Source organism: Pteropus medius, unplaced genomic scaffold (genome assembly GCF_902729225.1).
Source record: "Pteropus medius unplaced genomic scaffold, Ma_sr-lr_union100, whole genome shotgun sequence".
NCBI lineage: Eukaryota > Metazoa > Chordata > Mammalia > Chiroptera > Pteropodidae > Pteropus > Pteropus medius.
In genome coordinates, this window is record NW_024344378.1 from 28,355,576 (window position 1) to 28,372,322 (window position 16,747).

The window sequence follows — 16,747 nt, forward strand, 5'->3', positions numbered from 1 at the left end:
CAACCCGGGTTTGATGGCAGAGACGCAGGCAGGGACGGGGTCGACCTCGCAGTCCCGATCTACACCTGGGATGGTTTGAGGGGATAGGCTGCAAGGACCAGGAGCAAGTTGGTGCCGCGAAGCCAGCCCAGGGAAGGGCAAGGTAGGCGCGACATTATCTGCTCAAACAACAGCTCCGTGAGGCTTCAGGAACATCCGAACATTCCCTCGAAGAACTAAGCAGCTGCTTTACAGATTTCTTTGCTTCCACCCCACAGTGAGATGCCGCGTCTTTTCAGCCAGATCTGGGCAGGCGCTGAATGGAAACCCAGCACTTTTCTTTCTTTTTTGTTTTCTTTCTTTTTCTTTTTCTTTTCTTTTTTTTGTAAAGCGAAGCCTAATAGTCGCGGTCCCCTCTTGCCGCGGTGTCTCCCCCTTTCCGTAGCCGATGTGCGCGTTCTGGACGCGCAGCGGAGGGGAAACACCCGGCGTTTCGGATTTGCGGGCTGCTGCGGAAGAGTCTGCGTGCGGTGAGATCTGGAGTCTGCCTGGAGCCAGAGGGTAGAGATCCTCTCCCGAGACTAGAACTGAAGGAAGTGCAGGTGCCGCCACTCGGTCTGGTCTGATTTCCTGCGCTGATCTCCACCGCGCACAGCCAGGGGGCTCCGTGGTTCCCTCTGAGAAAGGTTAGTAAGCGCTCGGCGCTGGTTAGGTCGATACAGAGTGTGCAGACAGAGTAAGATCAGAAAAACGGAAGGTATGTCACTTTAGAAAGTTTTTAAAAATGCAGTTATACTTGTGCCTTTATGAAAACACATAGACGCAATTATACATATGCATTAAAAAAGACAAGTAATTCTACATTGATTGCAAAGGAGCTCGCTCTTTCTGGTGGTGATGGAAATGTTTCCTATCTTGTTTGAAGGTGGTGATGACAGATTAAATGACTTGTTAAAACTCGTAGAAACTACACTAAAGATGCATGCATTGTATGGTTTGTAAATTGTATGTCAGTTTTTAAAAACAACATAATTCTTCATGCATATTGAAAGTGACAAAGTGCTATAGTATATCGCATATACAAAAGCCGATTAAATGCAACTGCAGACATGTATTTTAGCATCTAGGAGCCATTCTGTGGGGTTATTTATTTATGCAAGCTCAGCGCAGCCGGGAAAGGGAGCGAAAAGGCGGCTGACGTCAGTCGGGGAGGGGCCCAAGTCCTAAGAAAAGGCTGTGAGACCAGAGCTGCAGCAGCTAGCTGCCAGGCACAGCCTCACCATGAGCGGCCGCAACACCTCGGAGCTACACATCCTTTGTAGTGCGAGCCAGCTGTTCCTGCAGCCCCTCTGGGACCACCTGAGGACCTGGGAAGCCCTCATTCAGTCGCCCTTCTTCCCGGTCATCTTCTCCATCATCACATACGTGGGCTTCTGCCTGCCCTTTGTGGTGCTGGACGTCCTGTGCCCCTGGGTGCCTGCGCTGCGGCGCTACAAGATCCACCCCGACTTCTTGCCGACCACGCGGCAACTGTTGCCCTGCCTGGGGCAGACGCTCTACCAGCACCTGATATTCGTGTTCCCTGTGACGCTGCTGCACTGGTCCCGCTGCCCGACCTTCCTGCCCCACGAAGCCCCCGAGCTGTTCCAGCTGGTGTGCCACGTCGTGTTCTGCCTACTGCTCTTCGACACCGAGTTCTTCGTGTGGCATGTGCTGCACCACAAGGTGCCCTGGCTGTACCGGTCGTTCCACAAGATGCACCACCAGAACTCGTCCTCGTTTGCGCTGGCCACGCAGTACATGAGCATCTGGGAACTGTTTTCCTTGGGCTTCTTTGACATGATGAACGTCACGCTGCTGGAGTGCCACCCGCTCACCGTCCTGGTCTTCCACGTGGTCAACATGTGGCTGTCGGTGGAGGACCACTCGGGCTATGACTTTCCCTGGTCCACGCACAGACTGGTACCTTTCGGGTGGTACGGGGGCGTGGCGCACCACGACTTGCATCACTCTACGTTTAACTGCAACTTCGCCCCTTACTTCACACACTGGGACAAAATATTGGGAACTCTGCGGTCTGCTCACACCAAGTAAGCACGCACTCCTCCGGGTTTGGTGGTGTGGCTGCAGGAGTGATGGGGGCCCTCAGACTCAGGACTGTCGTGCGTTTCACACTTGAATCAGGAGAAACACACCTGAGCTTTTAAAATTTTTATTTTTTTAGTAAGTAATTTATTACCTAATGGAAATTTATAGATAAAATCTGATGTATTTTTGCAATCTGATAAAGTAATTTATACAATTTTTGTATATCAACAATTGTATTCTTGGTGTAGAATTCCAGCTCACTTCTATGTCCTTGGTTCCTGGATGTAAAGTAGGTGCTCATCACTGGCACATTTAAATCATCTCTTAAAGGATTTGTTTGAAAGACAAGAAATTTCCTAAAAGAACATATTTTTTTATGAAGATCTCTGACTCTATAAACAGTGAAATGTGTTCCTGCTGGACAGTGACTAAGATTATTGTATTTTTTCTATTTTTTTTTTTTTGTAAAACTGTATATTGATATCGAAAGAAATGTTATTTGTGCTTAAACAAACAAACAAAAAAACAACATAAACCAAACAAGTATTGGCTCCTGTTTCACTGGCATTTTCACTGCCAAAAACTAAACCAGGAGGAGGGAGCTGGGATGGCAGGTATCATTCAGAGCCTCCATCAGCCCTATCTGGTGGTGCTGGGGGTTTTTCCGTGTGGGGTAGTAGAGAAGGGGGTGGGAGAAGGGAGGGGTCTGTTTGACTGTTTTGTTCTGGAGATTTCGCAGAAGAAAAAATACTATTCTTCTGTCAGGATTCAGCTGATTTTGCATAACAGGCAACTGAAAGAATTACCTTGTAAAGTTTTAGAGAGATTAACAATTAGAGAGATTAGCAACGATTTGATTATTTTTTGGAGTGGGGGAGGGTGGTGTTGGGGGATGAATAGAATTTCTGGAGTGCCTTGCTTTGCAAAACTGGTGAATCAAGTGTGTGCAGAGGGACGGATAGAAAGGGGTTCTGAGTATCCTCCCTTTTCATGAAGTCATTTAGTGTAAATGACCATTATACACATCACCTCTGCAATTTCAGGTTTTGGTATATTCACTTTTCTGAAGACAAACATGCTGACTGCATACCCCTTTCTCAAAGAAAAAAAAAAGTGAAATTTAACACTAGACCCCTGGTTCCTCATCTGTAAAAGGAGATTGTGTCTCAGATGTTCTTGAAGATTACTTGTGATAATAAATGTCTCTATTACTGACCACACACCTGTCACCCATCATGTACCCCATCCAGCTGCTGCCTAATTGTTTTAATTTTATCTTTGGAATGTATTTAGATATGGTGAAGTTAAAAATCAAGACAATTTAGATGGTAAAATATAAAGAATAGCAGCTTTGCATGTAATTCTAGGCTTACTATATATGGACCAAACTATCTTGTTTAAAGATGAAAAATCCATCTAAAGACCTGGTCGCAACGGTCTGCCACATGAGACCCCTGCCTTCAGATCTTTGGGAAAATGCACTCGGAATACCTAGTTGCTCCCAGGCATTTTCTCACCTTCCCTCCCAATCCGTGTGTTCTCTTGGCTTCTTCGCTAAAGCTACTTCCTCTTCTGTCTGCAGCAAGACCATTCTGTGACTTAAAGATTATATTGATGTATAAAAGTGAAATCCACAAAAACAGGTTGTGAGATGTAAAGAGGACATGCTGCATTGTAGATAGTATATTAATATGATTAACTTGCTGAGTGGAGAAAGAAGAGAAGAATGAACAGGTAGGTGTGGAATTTGATACAACAAGCAGCTCCAGGCACCCCAAATCTGCCTGCAAATCTTGGTTAATGGCAACTGATCACAGCTCAGTTTCTGAGAATTTTAAAAATGTGTTATATTGCCTCCCTGTATGAGGAAATTTTGCATTTGGAGCAAATTGTACACATGGAAATTATTTGGATTTAGAAAGACTTTCTCAAAATCCAATGTCTTATTAGTTCTTAATACCTTGGGAAGTGGAAGTGGGGGAGTAGACAGAATGAGCAATTTCTCAGATAGTTTGAAAGACTGATAATAATAATAATTTATAATAATAATAATGAAATAGTTCACATATGCATGTGCTTTCAACACACAATGTTTCACCTGCTCCTTACAATACTCTAAAGGATGTAGGATAATTGCTATTATTTTTTAAAATTTTATTATTTTTATCATCTCGTGTTACAGATGGAGAATTGGTACCTTCACAGGTTGAGTAACATGCGATGCATATTATAAAATACTAGAAGGTGGAGCCAGTTCTCAAACTTAGGTCTTGTAGTATATATCTATACCTCTCCTCTGATGATGCTTATGATAATTTTCACAACTGCTAGAAAGATACAAACTCTGCAACACCAACAAATGGCCTCCCTCCATTATTTCCCCTCAGCCACTGCCCCTGGCACACTACTTTGATGTGGCTGTCTTCGGGAGAGAAAACCAGGGGAAGTAAGCCTAGGCTGGTCTAAGCGGAACTTGGGAAAGCATGAGGCAGCTCAGGGCCCTATGTTCCCTCACTGCACATCTGCTAAGAGCACACATTCTGAAGGCAGATTGCCTGAGGGGAAACATGACTCTGGAATTTAAGAGCTGAATGACACTGGACAAATTATTTAACCTCTCTGTGTCTTGGCTTCCTTGCCTATAAAATCATAGAACTCACGTTACAGAGTCGTCGTGAGAGATTTCGAGCTATTTTGTGTGCGCTGCTAGATGGGTTGGAGGTCTTGGCCACGTTGGCTGGTGGATGCTTCACGACATGAATACCGGGACTGCAGTTCAGGGCCGTAGCCTCCTGTTCGTAAACTTGTTTTAACTCTCCGTCTTACAGGGAACCAAAGAAAGCTGAGGTTTTGATTCTGCTTCCATCAAAGCTGCTTCTCTTGTCATCCTTTCAAGGCCAAAGTGTTGGAAAGAGAGAGTCTGTGTGTGTCTGACTCTACTTCCTCACGTTGAGTCATCTCACCCTACTTCTTCCTGAAACTTTCTCCCCCTGTTCACTGCCATCTTCCTAATTATCAGGTCATTTATACATATATATTTCCCCTTGCTTTTCCACCTGCTAGGCTTTTAAAAATGCATTTGTTTTAGCTACCCAGCCTCTTAGAGTATGGTTCTTGCTTGGTTTTAGTGAGATTTCTCTAAATTGTTTTCCTTCCTAATTCTCTAGCTTTTTCTTTTTCCTTCGGGGGCTCCTCTCTCCCCTGAGCAGGGAGGCAAGCCTCAAGGTTCTTCTATATATATATATATATATATATATATATATATATATATATATATATACACACTGTGTAATGAATGTTTTTTGTATCATATTCAAGTATACCTCTACATCTCTGTTTGCATTGCATTCTAGTACACACACACAAATTATATGTACACATGCCATGCATATGTGCATATATTCAGTATGTATGCATGTACTCTATATGCTATTTATGTACATACCACACACAAAATATATGTCCACACACTATATGTACACAGGCATGTGTGTGTACACTGTACATGTATATATGCACATACACTATACATGTATATACAGTACATATGTACAAACACATTTTATACACACTAAACATGTATTATGTGTATGAGTTATATATACACACGCTATATATATAAACATTATATAGAGAGAAACTATATACATATGCCCACTATATATATATATCCCTACTGGTTCCTCTCCACAACACACACAATACGGCCACACACACACACACACACGACTCATACACACACACACACGCACTCATACACACACACATGCTCACACATACACACACGACCATTTATCTCTGCCCCTAGTACCATGCCTCATTCTTAATAAGTATTAGTTCAGTTTTTCATGAATTCTGGAAGCAGTAGAAACACACCTTTGCCATTATTCATGTCTTTCTTCATCTATTTCATCCCCCATCACTAGTTCATCCTAGCTTCCTAACTCAGGCCATGTTCACAACCCATAATATCTGTTCTAGAGAAGGTCATGGTCTACTGTAAAAGTGAGTCAAGCAAGCAAAAGCATCTAATCTAATGTAGTCAGTGCTATAATGCAGGGTAGTAAGAGATCGTTAAGGGAGCCCAAAGAAAGATGGGTTGGTTGAGCCATAGAAATCTGGATTTGTATGTGTTCACCAGGCAGGGTGAAGGGCATACCCAGCAGAAGAAACAGAGCTGCAGAATTAGAGAAGAATGAAGAAACTTGACATGCTTTAGACATAGTATGAAGCTCAGAGTCCTGAGAGAACAAGGAAGGAAAGTCAAGTTATGTTGTTTTGTCTCTTGATAAGTCATTCAAACTGCTTAGAACTGTTTGCTCAGCTACTTATGTCACATGGTTATTGTAAGATTGTATATAAAATTGCTTTGAAACAATTGTTGGGGCTTGCCATTATTTGTTGATTTATAACGAGTACATGAATAAATGCATTGTAAACTGGACTTAGAAGTGACATGTTAAGAAGCATAGGTTATGTTCTCAGGCCAATGAAGGGGGTGGGGTGGGAGTGCCCTAGATTTTAAGCAAAGGAGTGATGAGATTCCATCTTATGTAAAGGTAACTGGCAGCAGAGAATGGTGGTAGTGAATCCAGTTAGGAGACCATTGCAGGTTCTGCCTGGATTCCAATCCTGGCTCTGCCACCTGTGAACTTTGTGACCTTGAGCAATTTAATCTCTCTGAGGCTCAATTTCCTCATCTGTCAAAAGACGGTGGTAGTACCCACCCCTAGAATTGTAGTGTGTAAAAGGAAGATATTTAGAGAGTCTGGCACTCTGCCTCACATACACTCTGTAATAGAAACTCTTTTGTTACGAGCTGTTACAGAAAGGTTATCACAAGTGAGAGAAGATATGCCTGTCCCAAAACAAGTGGAGATGACGTGGAGAAGAAGACATGCATTTCTCTTTTATTATAAAAGTAAGACATGCTCATGGAAAAATTTTAAATGCTAGAGAACAGTATAAAGTAAAAAGTAACTTTCATCCCCATTCGATGAATTTATTCCCACGTCAGATGTAATCAAAGTTAACTCTTTTTTGGGTATCAAACCAGAGGACAGTCATTTAGTGTGTCTCTCTTTCTCCCTTTCAGATGAGATGCATTAATTTGTTTTTAAAAGTTAAAAAAAAAAAAGAAGTTAGTGTGAACAGAAATTCTTTAGACAAAGGCCCAAGGGCATTCTTCCCCTCCCCCCAAATATCTTTTGCTTATTTCCTTTTTCTAATACCTTTTGGTCACTACTCAAAAAAAGAAGAGAAACTTAAGTTATCTTTCTTCCATAGCTTGCTTGGGTGACTTGCTTGGGTGACTGGTCTGTACCTGAAACAGCAGGATGAAGGCCAAGCAAAGTTTTCCTTGCTCCTTGCAGCTGGAAGATTTCTTCGCTCTCCTCGTCTCATGCCCACTTCATTGACACCTCTTACATTAACTTCACTCTGTGCCTCCTCTACTAGAAAGAAAGGTCCCTGAAGGAAGGGACTTCTTCAAGGATCTTACACTTGGACAGAACTCAATAAATGTCTCTTGATGCAGGCTCTAGAGTTTGGAGCCTGTAATCGCTGGGTTTGAGCCGCTCGATTTTTTTTTGGATTAAATCATTGAATCACTCTGAGCATCAGTTTTCCTCTCTGTGAAATAGGTGGAGATCGGGGTAATAATAACTTGCCTGCTTCCTCAGGCTGCTGTGACAATCAAGTGAGATAGAGCAGTAGGACGCTGTGTGGAAGAGTGAATGCTGTCTGTGCCAACTGTGAGCATGTGGGCCTTAGGCATCTTCGAAGATAGAAAGGTGCTATGTATCCTATCTCCCCCCGTCTCTGCCATGACAGTACTTCTTCACAGCTTCCTTCATCCAGCCACTGCCTCTCAGGCTCCATACCAGCCTCCTTTCCTTCTATTCCTTTCCTCTGCACTTCCTGGTTCTTGCTTCCCTGCTGAATCTCAGGAGAATATAGGAGGGGGCGGGAGACACCTCAGAGAGACCAGGGTTAGAGAAAGCTGGCCCCAGGACAATGTGGTTTGTAGTAGGAGCCAGAGCAGTAGTATTCGCACCAGTCAGAAGCAGTGTCAATCTGAGACACGCCAGGAGGGGGCTCTTCTTTCTATTCCAAGAACCTCCAAGCCAAGAACCGCAGCTGGCTATGTAAGCAGAATTTGGCAGCAAAGGGCTTTTAAAAGAAGGAGGCTTTTGCTATTGGACACTAACAAGGAAAATGTCACCCTCTACTAGGCAGTCTGAGCCCCCCAGTTAGGTGAATAAAAGAAAGAGTGATCCATTCTTGTCAATGGTTTTGATCTGCCTGAGATAAAGCGTTGCTGAGGGAATACAACTCATGTACTAACACTATCAGAGATTCTATGAATGCGAAGTCTGTTGAGTTTCCCTATTTTATGAATAAGGAAACAGAGGCTCAGATGAGAAGTGACTTCCCTGAAACACACAAGTGGGCCAGAACTCAAAGACCTATGTATGCTCTTTCTGTTTCTCCCTGCTGCTTCCTTCCCCTCTCTGGGTCCTCAGAGCAAAGAGGGGCTGTCTTTTGCTGAAATTCAGAGATGTGGTTATAGGACACTGCTTAGAAAATTTTGCAGTCCATATTTTTGTTAATCATTTGCATGAACACAACATAAATAGCTCTGCTTGTTTTGTAGCAACTTGTGAGAAGTGTTTATTTGAAATTTTGCTAAGATCTATCCTGCCACATAATTTGCAGGTAATTGGTGTGAACTTTTATTTTATCCCCGTGAACTCTGAAAATCTCTGCTTAGAAAATGGTTTAAAAAGCATCCACATGACGGAATACAACTCAGCACCAAGCAGGTATGAGCTACTGATGTGTGCAACAACAAAGATGAACCTTAAAATAATTATGCTGAGTAAAGAACACCAGACCAAAAATGTGTGCACTATATGGTCTATTTATAGGGTGTGTGTATGACATGTTTCCATTAACATAAGATTTCATAAAATGCAGATAAATCCATTGTGACAGAAAGTAGGTCAGTAGTTCTTTGGGGGAGGGCGAGCGGCTTCAAAGAATCACCAAGGGGCATAAGAAGACTTTCATGGATAATGGATATGTTCATATCTTGATTGTACTACTGACTTAATACATATATACATATGTGAAAATATATTGAATTATACACTTTAAATATGTGTAGTGTATTGTCTCTCAATTATACTAAATAATAGCGATGATGATGATAAGTTAATCTAGGACCTCATGTTCTGAATCTTAGCTTTGGGCTGCTATAAAAAAAAACAAACCATAAACTGGGTGGCTTAAATAACAGGCATTTATTTCTCACAGTTCTGCAGTCTGAGAAGTCTAAGATTGAAGGCCTGGCAGATTCAGTGAGAGTCCTCTTCCTGACCTGTAGACAGCTACCTTCTTGTTATGCCCTCACAGATAGGGAGAGCAAACCCTGGTCTCTCTTCCTCTTCTTATAAGGACACTAATCTCATCATAAGAGCCCCACCATCATGACCTTATTTAAATCTAATTACCTTCCAAAGGCCCTACCTCAACCTCCATTGTGGGGTAAGGCTTCAATGTGTGAATTTGGTGGGGGGACACAAACATTCAGTTCATAACAGTACTTGTAAAGAGTATGTATTCTACTGGATGGAGTGTTCTGTAATTATCAATTACATCAAGTTGATTAAAGTGTTATCAAAGTCTTCTATATCTTTATCTTCCTTTTACTTGGTCTATCAATTAATAAAGAGGGTATCTGAAATCTCTGACTATAATTGTGGATGTGTCTGTCTACTTCTTCTTTCAGTTTTATCAGTGTTTGCTTCATATATTTTGAGCTCTGTGACATGAGATACAGAAACATTTAAGATTATTGTGTACTAATTTATTGAGCACCTACTATGTGACAAGAATTATACTACATGCTTTCCACATATAAACTCCTTCATTGTTAAAGGCTTATTCAATATTTTCTATCTTAGTTTTATAGAGGAGAAAAAAACTGGCACACAAAGTTGCGAAGAAACTTGCACGAGGTTTTACATAGCAGGATAAAACTCGAAGCAGTTAAATTTCAGAGTCCTCAATTTTGCCTAGTTTGCTATTTGAGATGTGGAGTGGGGATTCAAACCTTGGGCAGGGTCAGGGTAAGAAATATGGTTAGATTGTAAGCTCTTTTAAAAATTTGGCCTTCTGTTGTAATTATTGAATTGGTTCATATCTTCCATATCATACACATCTGTTATCAGATGAGAAAACGAAACACATTTCCCGCCCAAATGGAATTAATTTAGGTTGGAGTCAACATTTAAACTCCATATGTTTCATTTCCTTTCTCTTGGTGCTTTGTGTGTGGCCTGAGAGCTGATTGCTCTCTTTTTGTCCATAGGTTGTACAAAAGCAGTCCCAAGATGGCTGATGAGAAAGAAAAGAAGTATCTTAAGTATTAGCGAGTCTACAAAATCCATTGCCAAAGAAGCTCAGTAGCCAACCCCACTTTTCCAGTAGAGCTTCATTCAAGTGCCTCCTCCAGCCCCCTCTGTTTCTTGCTGACTCTCTCAGAGATAGGGCATTAGACTTTTAATAAAAAGAAGAAATTTGAGGGGGAAAAAATGGCATAGATGATAGAGGCTTTGTTCATCCCTCTTGCGACCAAATCAAAGTTGTGACAGAAACGCAGAACAAACAACAAGGAAAGTCGCCTGGGATCTAGATGAACAGAAGTACTACAAGTAGGGAGAGAAATAATTAATCAACCTGCAATGGTGGAAGGTAGGAGGGGGTGAAAATGTGAGGCTGCCTGGTCCCGAGCAGCTGAGTGGGACAGAGGCTGTGGCAGCGGCAGCGGCAGCTGCAGACGCCTCTTAGAGGGGCCGTGTCCGCTAGCGGACTTTCCCAGTGACGGACCTGCTTGCTCTGAGCACCAGTGCCAGGTCAGCTGCACAGAGGGCACCAGGGACTTACAGGGAGACACTGAACTGTCAGAGCGAGGGCCGGAGGCCAGAATTTCTCCCGGGCAGAAGGGTCAGTGGTATCCATTGTTCCCTTGTTGAGCCCTCTCCACTTCCAGTGTGCAGACAGAGCGCCGCCATAACTGAGATGTTATCAAACTGGGTAACAGAGGTCACTCCGCCTACTCCAACTTGCGGCCCCACCCAAGCCACATCCAGGTGTGTCCTTGGTGAGTCAGGTGCTCCTTGCTGAGCAGCATCAAGACTCACACTGGTGGCAGCTGACCTCGGTTTTTGCCATGGGCTCTTGAGGCAACTATAAGCACAACATCTGTGATTGCCTGCTGAATCTTAACAGATGGCCCCGAAGGGGCACAGGCTGCGACTAAACTTGGCCTGCAGCTGAACCCCCCTCAGGACTGTGCCACTGGACACCTACTTCACAAAGCCTCACTAATAAGCCTGGGAGACTTAGGAGCTTTGCTTGGTACATAGAAACAGACACAGAAAGGCAGCCCAAATGGGAAGACAAAGAAGCAGGTCCCATATGAGAGAACGGAACAGAGATCCAGGAATAATGGAGTCGAGCAATCTAACAGATGCAAAGTTCCAAACACTGGTTGTAAAGATGCTCAGTGAACTTAGGGGAAGTGTAGATGAACTCAGTGCAAATGTTAATGAAGAGATAAAAAACATAAAAATGGAAGTGGAAATTATAAAATAGAACCAGTCAGAAATGAAGAACACATTATCTGAGATGGAGAGTATATTAGAGGGAATCAGCAGAGTGGATAAAGAAGAGGATCGAACTACTGATATTGAGGATAGGGAAGCCAAGGACACTCAATTGGAATGGCAAAAAAAAAAAAAAAAAAAGAAAAGGTTATAATAATTATTTAAGGAGCCTAAGGGACACTACTAAATGTCAAAATATCTGTGTCGCAGGGGTACTTGAAGGAAAACTAGACATTAAAGAGCTATTTGAAGAAATAATGATGGAAAACTTCCCTAACCTGGTGAAAGAAATAGGCATACAACCCCAGGAAGCTCAGAGAGTTCCAAGAAAGAAGAACCAAAGAGGCCCACACCAAGATACATTATAATTAAAATGCCAAAGTTTAAATACAAAGAGAGAATCTTAAAAACAGCAAGAGAAAAGCAGTTACCTACAATGGAGCACCCATAAGACTGGCAGCTAATTTCTCAAAAGAAACTATGCAGGACAGAAGGGCTTGACACATACTATTCAACATGATGAAAACCCAGGATATACAATCAAGCATATTTTATCCAGTAAAGCTATCACTTAGAGTTGAAGGACAGATAAAGAGCTTCCCAGACAAAAATAAACTCAAGGAATTTATCAACACAAAGCCAGTATTGCAGGAAATGTCGAAGGGACTTCTTTAAGAAGAAAAAACATGTATCAAAAACAGGAATAAAGAATGGTAATAACTACATTCCTAAAAACGAGGACCTCAAATGGAAAAGAATTAAGTGCTCCAATGAAAAGATAGAGTGGCTGAATAGATAAGAAAACAAGACCTTTACAAATGCTACCTGCAAGATACTCACTTCAGATTAAAGGACCACACAGATTAAAAGGAAGGGGATGGAAAAAGATATCACCTTGATGAACCTAGAGGGTATTGAGCTGAATGAAATGGGTAAGATAGAGAAAGACAAATATCGCATGATTTCACATACATGTGGAATCTAAAGAACAAAATAAACATCAACAACAACAAAAGTGGAAATAAACTCATAGATACAGAGAATATTTTGAGAACTACTAGACAGGAGGGAGAATGGGGGGATGGCAAAAAAAAGCAAAGGGGAATAAGAAGTACAAATGAATAATTGCAGAATAGACATGGAGATGTAGACCGTAGCATGGGGAAGATGGTTAATAACGTTGTAATAATTAGGTAAGGGGGAAGAGGGGTACTAGATTTAGTGGGGTGATCGCTTTGCAAGATACATGTATCTCTGATCATATGCTGTACAATTGAAACTGGTGTATTGTATGCCAACTTTAATTGGAAATAAAAAAAACCTAAATGAATTGTACAATGTAAATATGAGCAACTAATTGTCTATTATATTTCAATAAAACTGAAAAAAAAATTATTCTTCACTATAGAATAATTTTTTAATAGACCCTAAAAAAAAAAAAGGAAGGAATTCGAGTTTTGGCTTTTCCACTTACTAACTATGTGACTTTGAGAAAGTAACTTAACTGATCTATAAAATGTATCTACTACTAGTACTTACAAAAAAGGTTATTTTGATAGCAATACATAACACTACTTAAATGTGGGGTATTATTATAATTAATATCTCTTCTTATAAATAAAGGAGGCCTCCTTGCTCCAGTATCTGCTTGGCAGACTAAATCATTGCTAATACTGGCATGCATTGCATGATGACATTTCTGTCAGTGACAGACAACATATACAATGGTGGTCCCATAAGATTATAATGAAGCCGAGAAATTCCTACTGCCTGGTGGTGTCAGGAGAAATTCCTACTCCCTGGTGGTGTTGGAAGGTGGCAGGCCTGTAGGGGCATAAGAAAGGTAAATACCTAAAGAATAGTACAAATGCACACATATTCATTACCATCTTATTGAGGAAGACACATCACAAAGTGAGAGGTGATGTGGTCAGGTCTCATCATAAAGTCATAGCATAATGTTGTAGCTGTCGTAACATTGTAGCCAGGGTAATGTCATACCCATCCTAACATCACAGCACATGTTACATGTTTGTGGTGATGCTAATATAAACAAATCTACTGAGCTGCTAGTAGTACAATACAGTAGTAGGCTATACCATCTAGGTTTGTGTAATTTTAGTCTATGATGTTTGCACAATGACAAAATCACCTAACAATGCATTTCTCAGAATGTATCTCCATTGTTAGATGGTGAGTGATTGTAATTGTCAGTTACTGAGTCACTTCCATGTATTATGCACTTTTATCTACATAATTTCATTTACCCCTCATTTATCCCAGCAACCTTGTAGAATCTTTTCGTGATCACCTTTTTTCAAAGGAGGAAATGGAGACTCAGAGAGGTTACGTGACTTGATGATGCTGTCCAGAGTGTATGTGGAAAGCGAGATAGGAATTCAATCTAAGTAAAGCCTCTTTCTTCCACACTCCTCTATTCCCTCCTTCTATTCCCTCCCTTAAACGATAGAACGAGAAGCTCTCCTTGGCCTGCCACGTATAGCCATGCAGTTTGTACACTCAACAACTCCAGGGAGTGTCATTGTCATCGGCATCAATGTGAATGCTGCCCCCTAGAGGTATGCAAAGCATAAAGCATAACTTTCAGTCATGTATGAGGAGGCCCTGGTACAGCTAATGTGTTTTATTCAGAGAAGAGAGAAGATTTTGGTGACGGTCACATTGTTATCCCTGCATTCCTCCTTTCAATCATTCTCAGAGATGCTTTCCATGCTTTTATACTTCTGAGTAAATGACCTGAAGAGACCTGACCACGTCACCTCTCACTTTGCGATGTGTCTTCCTCAATAAGATGGTAATGAATATGTGTGCATTTGTACTATTCTTTAGGTATTTACCTTTCTTATGCCCCTACATGCCTGCCACCTTCCAAAAAATGCTGTGCAAGAAGTTGCATAGCTGGATTTGGCAGTATGGTGCAATGACACAGGCAAAAGTAAGCTATTTTATTTGAGTACATCTTGGAAGATTTCCTGCATGTACCTGTGTGTGCTTAAGCCACTAAGAGTCTTAGAGGCATGAGATAAACCCTTGCATGTCTCATTTTCCAGAAAATGCAGCTTAGCATTGCTCTTGCCTTTGGTCGTGCCTTTATCCATATATGAGAGGAAATGTGAATTTAGGAATAAGTGAGAGCACGTGAATAGTTTTCATCTGGGTTTGTTTCCGTCTTCTCTAGGCCAGTATCCTAAACGCTATAGTCCAAAGAGATCTTTATCTAGCAGCCAAGCTTTAACAATGGTATTTGTACTCAGAACTGGAGGCAGTAGAAACACTAATTTTTGGTAGATCTGAGAAGGGTCTATGATCTGGGCCAGGCCCGGTTAATAATTTCATTAAATTACTTCGGTAATAGTTACAGAAAGTTTATTGTATTTTTCTTACATTTATATAGGGTTTTACAGAAAGTTCTCAAAGTCAACAACTTTGCTTTATATCATAACCTTGTGAGGCTGGTTGGATAGATAATTTTATATCTCGCGAAAGAGAAATATGTACTATGAAGTTAGAGATGTCAAAAGAGCTATCCAAGTTCACAAAGCAAATAAGAGTCCGAAACCCTATTTGAGCTTTTCTTCCCAGAATTCACATAGCCATCACTGCATCCATTTGGAAGTCGTAGAGACAGATCTTTTGCTTTTCTCAAATCCTAAACCCAAAGATTCACTACAACAATGTGGGGAACATTTAAAACCGGTCCAAATTATTATAGTGATTTTAGACTAATTAGAGGTGAGTGAGTATTCCAGCAGAACAAATTCATGCCTTGTAAACTGCCTCCTCCAGAAGTGCTTTTTCTGTAACCCTAATCAGCTAGAGGTGCCACCATAAATAGTAAGGGGCAGACCTCCAATTGCTGTCTATTAAGAATTGCTTCAACAAGAATTACCCCAAGACCATGCAGTTATTGGTACCCCTATATAAACATGTGACCCATGTTGACCTACAGAGGTGTAGGGAGGTAGAGTGCAAACAGCCCAGTTTGTTGTCAATTGCCAGATTATGATGCTATATTCTTTCTCAGGAACTTGGAAATAACTTTATCCTCTCAGAAATCTGTGCTTACACCTCCAAGTGGTCCTTCTACTACTTCCTGTCTTAAAATGTGGTCTCTGGGGCAGGGGTGACGTATGACTCTTGTGTGTAAATGTGTATGCTGATAGAAGCATATGCATTAATGTACATTATTAATTGATGACAAATAAAGAAGCCCTTCTTGTTCTCATTCAACATCTAGATCCTTGTGAACAATTACACTACCTCAAAGCTAGGCTCTTGATGTGAAAGACAGATACTAGTTTAGAAAATGGAAATATCTTTTAATTAAGTGGAAGCAGGCACTAATCCACAGATCAGTGGGAAGCTCAACAAAGAGGTTAGCTTAGACCAAGTTGGAATGAGAATTCAGGAAATGGGAAAGTTAAGGTTTGTGGTTTAGAATTTCCTTGTGTGGCTTGATGTGGTTTTCAAAACTTTTTCTAAGAAAAATACCAAAGCAATAATTTCACTGAAAGTTAGTGTTTCTAACTGCCTCCAGCTCCCTTGAAGGCAAACACCTTTATAACATTATAGCTGGTGGGAAGTTTATGACATGTCAGCACCAATTCAAGGTGTTTTCTCTGATTTAATCAGAAACATCAAAAGAAGACAGAAAAAAGGAGGGGCGGATAGAATACAGCATTGAAAATTCTTTGTTGGAGATAAATACTTGGAAATATATCTATTCTAGGGTGATACTTTACAAACTTTCTTTCTTATTTTGAAATTTCATGTGGACATGTAATAATAAGTAGAGAAAACTGGACCTGTTATGGTTGAACGGGAGGTAGTTACACGGAGCCTACTTGATCTGCCACCCACACGTCCCCTGGGGAACATCTGAGACACTTCAGAGCTCTAAGGAACACAGTGAAAAATCAGTGGACTAGGAAATTTCTGGAATTTCTTTGTGGTGAATGAAGTGGTTTGTCTGTAGCAGTTGCTAGAGG

At 41.3% G+C, this 16,747-nt stretch overlaps 1 protein-coding gene across 1 annotated transcript; it reads left to right on the top strand.

The window, feature by feature from the left end:
• Positions 1-996: 996 nt before the first annotated feature.
• CH25H (cholesterol 25-hydroxylase) lies at positions 997-2,746 on the top strand. Its single transcript, XM_039871769.1, has one exon. The coding sequence runs from the start codon at positions 1,261-1,263 to the stop codon at positions 2,071-2,073; it is 813 nt and encodes a 270-aa protein (XP_039727703.1). The 5' UTR covers positions 997-1,260; the 3' UTR covers positions 2,074-2,746.
• The last annotated feature ends 14,001 nt before the right edge of the window (positions 2,747-16,747 follow it).

Coding starts and splice junctions, on each gene's coding strand:
- CH25H (XM_039871769.1), top strand. CDS start 1,261: ATGAGCGGCCGCAACACCTCGGAGCTACACATCCTTTGTAGTGCGAGC.